A 6000-nucleotide genomic window follows, 5' to 3' on the forward strand; every position below is an offset into this window, starting at 1 on the left:
GTGCATCAAAACGCACTGTCAGGCCATCACAATAACTTACACAGGCCCATCAGACCTAATACATATTTTCAATGTCTAAAAATAAGGTAAGATATTGTTTAAACACAGAGCAAAAAATGAATAGATATTGTAAAAACATGTCAATCCACCTAAAGAATTCTGTCTATGGCACAGTACATTCAAATATTAAACAGAGAAATTAATGAATCTGTGTTCTTATATGCGAATGTATGTTTATCTGTAATTTTTCAAACCTTTAAGCCCATGAGATGTGTACAGCTTGTATATGTCTACCTATGGTCATACAAAATGTATTGATTCTTGTGATGTCATTGGGGCAGAGAGCATGTAGTGTCACTTCTGGTCCCCTTACTACTTTGGTGAAATTATACAAGTGCCTTTCAATAGTATGTTGGCACCTGTGCCACACAATAGACTGTGGGGCACATTCAGAGTATGGCTGCACAGTTTGGGCTTTTCTGCAGGCATGGGAAAGGCTCTGGCCAGGCACTGCGTTGGGGTATTAACTGGATGTTGTTGGTGGCAGGTGCAAAATGGTGTGAGTACCTGGGCATCTAATAGCAGTGCCTGACAAATGCCTAATACTTTTACACAAGCCAAAATTGTTGGCTTTGCCAATGCTTGTTTTTAATAGGACTTCCGTGAAGGACACGCATACTGCTTACAAATCAAGTGGCTGAAGGCAGACCTGGTTCAGCCATTTTTTATTACGGGAGTGCCTTTAGAACTCAAATTAAGTCATTAATTTGCTGAAGACTACTTTGAGAAAACACTGTCAGGCATTTCAAATGCAAAGTTTGATGGCAAGTCTTGATTATAACAAACTCAAAAAGGTCTAATGAGAGGTGTTTTGAGCAGGGAGGGGCAGGAACTAGGTGGGAATGTCCATAGGGATTACCATGACCTTGGGCAGTCAATGGGTGGCCAAATAATGAAGCAACACCTACAAGCGTTCTGTCCCTCATGTGCCAAATGTAATAGTTTTGGTTTATAGGTGGCGTTAAAGCGCTGCCTTATAGCCCAAACTGAAAATGGTGTTAACAGAATGACCCCCCTCCTTTACCACACTGCCATACTCGGAATATGGAAGTGGCTAATGAAAAATCTCCCGTATTCGGTTGGAGATTTTCCCTCCATGGTTTCTCTAAAAAATTGAATATTTAACACTGGAGGAATTACCGCCCTTGGTAAATGCGCAAAAATCCTCAATGCAGTCTTATGGGACCCCACTGATGGGGATTAACACTGCAACCCATGATCAGGCAGAATTACCATCAGTAAAAAGCCAGAGCCAGGGCACTCCATAGGAATCCACAGCATTTGCACCGTCCGGAAAAGGAAAATGCGTTGTACCGGAAACGAAATGCATAAATGCCTTGGGAATGGCTTTCACGCATTTCGTTTCCAGTACGCAAAGGTCAGCATGAGCTCCCGGGTAGAATTGCACGTGCACCATTTCACCATGTAATTCAGATGCTGATCATATCACACATTGAGTACTTTGCTTATGAGCAGTGTGAATGGATGGGGCCGGGGTCTTTAAGGACACCAAAGATGGGAACATTTCAAGCAGGTATTGCATAAACTACTACTGAGCTCTTTATCAGTCCTAGACAGGTCAACCCTAACATGGCGTGTCCTACAAATGCAATTCAAAAAACATATGCTCAAGCTGTCTGCAAATAGAGCAGCACGCCGGCTGGTTGTTAACAGCGCGCCTCCGTCATTTCATGCTGCATCTGATGCGATTGCGTGTCAGGATAAAACTCAAAGGCATACTTAGGCTGGACACGCAGGCGACTTATGCCAGTCCGGATTCACAATGATATATATTCTCATGTGGCTCGCCTGCAGGCAGGCCTCGTAAACATCCATAAAAATCTATTTCAGGCTGCGGTTAAATCAGAGCAGTTCACATTTCAGGCTTTCAATTTCCCCCCATATTCTCTGCTTTGACCCTTTTATGCGCGTCCTCTGTTCCGGGGATTTATGTTGCTCTCACACTCTCCTTGTTCCTGTGCAGGTGGTGGTGAACCCTAAATTTGAAATGGCGGAGTCCGATTTTACTAACAACGTGATGAAGTGCCGGTGTAAATACGATGGTCATCACATCTGGATGCACAGCTGTCATACGGGTGAGGAATGGTGCAAGCTGCAAGAGTGACTGTTATCAAGTAATTCAGTGTATGTACTGCTGTAAGAGCCATATGCTGGATAGATGGATATACTCGTCATTAGTAGACGGCGCAGGTTATTTTGAAGGAAAGAAGCGCACAGATTGGTGCATTTGCGAGCCTTACCTCATGGTAAGCCTGCTCACGTCTGTGCGCATCCCTAGCGCCAGTCTTCGTTATTCTTTTTTTTCTTTTAGGCCACCATGGAAAGGGAGACCAGACCACACATGGTCCCTTCTCTCTTTTTCATGGTGGCCATTTTGTTTGTTTACTTTTTTCTCAATGTACATGAATGGCTGCCACAGAAGGGGAGAAGGGACTATGCGTAGTCCATTCTCCCTTTCCATGGTGGCCATTTTCTTTGTTTACTATGGCCGGTGCGGAAACAGAAAACGGACTATGTTTTTCTGTCCGTGGAGGACATTTTTGATACTTTTAAAACTTTTTTTCCAGCTGTGAAACGCAAAGTGCCTCGCTGACAGGAAAAAAAAGCATTAGCATCCCGGTCACACGGGCTGGGGTCCTAATGGCAATATGCCCCTCGACTGCACCCCGGGGCCTTCGGCCTGTAACTATGGGACCCCTCTTTGGCACTACCTTATGCGTTAATGGCCTGAAGTATTGGGGCATATTACCAATTTAATTCCTACCTTTGTATTAACTCTTAGAAGCCACAGAAATAAGGTTTCCCGTAGAAGTGTAGAGGAAAGTAAAGATGGTTTTCGAACTCGAATTTTCATGTATGTTGTGCTCTTTGCTGAAAAAGGGTTACCGTCTTGTGTCTGTGTTTTCTATATGCGAGGATCCCACTAATTTGTCAAATATTTTTTAAGGTGTGCATAGCACCCCTCCACCACCATCACCTCAGATTTGTATATCTTTATATGCATACCTATTCCTCCATGTGTTGGGAGATTAATGCAGAGTTCCTCAAAGATCTGAAGACCCTTCCAATCTCACATGTTTTCCCAACAAAGTCCAGTTTCTCAAGCTGCCAAGATTTGGCAGCCATCCCACCAGACATTCCAAATGTTGGCGTTGCCTTTGCAGGGTCCACACAGCTTAATTGTGCATTCTCCTCTACAGCTTATTTTATCTTTTTAAACCATTCTAACAAAAGAGGAGTCCAATCCCATGTTAAACCAAGGTGTCCCACCAATTCTAAGTTCAGGTTTCCAATTAAACGATACGTTTGTTTCGAGTAAACAAAAAGATGTTGCTGGGTCAGTTGTTGCACATGGAATAACAATTAGAAGCGTGTGTGTGGACTGCCAGACATAGGTATTCCTTGATGTCATTCACCATAGGTTTCTGCATGGATTTCACATCACACATTGACTGCATGTTGGTTTGAAATGGCTGCACATAATATATGAAATCCCACATATCTGAGTGTGCCACATTTGTCATTTCAGATGATGCCTACAGATCAGACCTGGAAGATGCTTTTGAGCATCAACAGAGACTCTCCAACAACCTGGTGTAGAGACTACAATGACCACTGAAAGAAGAGAGCAGGGCGGCTGGTGTGTCACACGGACCCCCACCAACTGCCTTTAAACCCCTTCTTCAAACACAAGACTTATATGTTTCCACCTTGTGCTAATTAGAAAATAAACTTTCAGAACATACTTGAAGGAGCCCAACACGCAATCAGACATGCATTGAAGGAGGAGGGAGCCTGTGGTTCAGACTACAGGTAGTGCGGGTGCAGGCTGCACTTTAATGCTTGGAGGTCTTCGGTTCTGGGGATGTTTTTGAACACGCTGACGGAGATCTCTTCTGGGGCAACCACGCCAAGTAAAAGCTGCGATACTTCAGAGCCACTCCTGCATCAGAATGGGGCTCCATTTTTATTATCAACTCCTGCGTTGTAACCGAGGAACCATGTATTTCCGACCAAATATCAAGCCAGAGTTCATGGGGATTCTGCCCTTTAGTGTCACCACACATAGTAATATGCAATTAGCAAGAACCACGCCATGTAATGTAAAGGTTGCAGTCCCCCTCTATTGTCCTCAAAACGCGTTATAGGTGACAGGGCTAACTGCCGAAGTGTGTTCTTTTCAAGGTCTGTCCCAGAATATACTCCTCCATTGTTAGCTTTAAGACAATTTCAACAAATCCAAGCAACATTGGGAGCATTTGAGAGAACTCTTTTTGTTTTATTGTGACTTGTGCACTCTTTATATTTATTATGCCTATGGTCATGATGTAAAATGTCCGCCATTGTACTGTATGTGAATGACATCCTCGTTCAATACGTTGCAAGAGCCAGAGGAAACAGGAGAATTGTGGTCCTTTCCTATATCCTCAGTGAAGGCCTGCCCTGCCTGGGCCTACATGTTGCTTACTTAGTCTCACTGGTGCAGTTCACTTTTTTGACTGTGTCACTTTGCTAAAACAATGCAGTGTCCTTCTTATTCCCACAGGAAGCATTTCCAATGTTTGCTGAGGTGTAAAACTGTGACGTGTCTAGTGCCTTTTTGTCTGAGGGGTTGGGAGAGGACTCATACACCACCCTGAACCCCGCCGCGTGGCTCCGTTTTTTGTTTTGTTGCTATAACCCTGGCCGTTGTTGAGTGCGGCCATGTTTACAATAAGACGTTACACAGGTGGGGAATGGAACAAGCATTGGAAGTAATGTAAATAATAACAATAAAGAAAATGTAAATGCAAAAAGAAGAATAACGACATTACTTTTTTTTTCCTAATAGGGAATTCTCTCCAAAGGCAAGTATTTTGTTTTTCAAAATGGTGTATTGGTTTGTTATTGTCTCAGTAGTATGCTTGGAGGCAACTTGAACTTTTTCAACACCCCTTCTTCTCCGCTTAACTATTTCCATCTGTGAAGGTGCACTTTCAGAATGGGGTAATCCCCTTAACCACCAAAAACCTTCCTGCCATCTTCTGGCTCGTCACTATGCTGCAGATTTCATGCTAACATGTTAATGAACTGCAATTTAAATAACATGTGACAGAAAACACTATTTGCTTATATGAACAAAGTTAAAGAAAAAACATATAGAGACAGATTCTCAAAAATGAGCGCAAATCAAAAAGCTCAGAAGATGCACTTTTTTCATTTGCGCTCCTTGTAGAAATGCAGAGGTTAGCCTACTCTCAAAGGTGGCCTGCCTATTTCATAGGGGGATGGACAGTAGCTGTCACAACTCAGAGATTGCTTTCTAGTCGTTACAGATACCTCCCCACTCTTTTGGGGAAGTTACCTTCACTCAGGGAATATGAAATCTTTTTGATGAGGTGCCAAAGACTTCCCCACCAACAGCTCAGCCTACAGGAATCAATACACCTGGCAGGCCGGGGGCTTGAGTGAAAAGGCAGGAGCAGAATCGTCAGAGCTAGAGAAACAAAGAACAAAACAATTGTTCAGGAAATGCAGCCAAGTAGTGCCGGAAAACAAACAGCCAACACTGCCCACAATTACCCACTCTTACCTGCTCCGTAGAGACAATATACCAGTAACCTACTAGTATCGAATGCAGAAACAAGGAGGGTGTATGGTGAAGGAAGGGTGTGCCAGTATTCCAGGAACACCGATGTTAAAGCAGCAAAGCATCCAAAAGGTGCCCAGGAGCAATCCAATGTTCAAACAGCAAAGCGTCCCAAAAGGTGTTCAAAGCAATCCAGTGTTAAAGCAGTAGAGCGTCCCAAAAAGTGTTCAAAGCAATCCAGTGTTAAAGTAGCAAAGCGTTCCAAGAAGTGTTCAAAGTAAAGCAGCAAAGCGTTCCAAAAAGTGTTCAAAGTGTTTGGTCAAGTAATAGTAGCGGACAAAAAAAAAATG

The 6000-nt window shown here is 43.3% G+C and overlaps 1 protein-coding gene across 2 annotated transcripts in view; it reads left to right on the plus strand.

Annotated features, from left to right (window-relative positions):
- LOXL4 (lysyl oxidase like 4) overlaps nt 1–4869 on the plus strand; it is a 321773-nt gene extending 316904 nt beyond the window's left edge. For both annotated transcript variants that reach the window (XM_069611542.1, XM_069611543.1), the window contains exons 14-15: nt 2045–2156; nt 3611–4869. In XM_069611542.1, coding sequence (XP_069467643.1) covers nt 2045–2156; nt 3611–3681 — 183 coding nt within the window. In that variant the 3' untranslated portion in view covers nt 3682–4869. The remainder of the gene's footprint in view (nt 1–2044; nt 2157–3610) is intronic.
- The last annotated feature ends 1131 nt before the right edge of the window (nt 4870–6000 follow it).

Source organism: Ambystoma mexicanum, chromosome 8, assembly GCF_040938575.1.
Source record: "Ambystoma mexicanum isolate Mex_15411 chromosome 8, UKY_AmexF1_1, whole genome shotgun sequence".
Lineage (NCBI taxonomy): Eukaryota > Metazoa > Chordata > Amphibia > Caudata > Ambystomatidae > Ambystoma > Ambystoma mexicanum.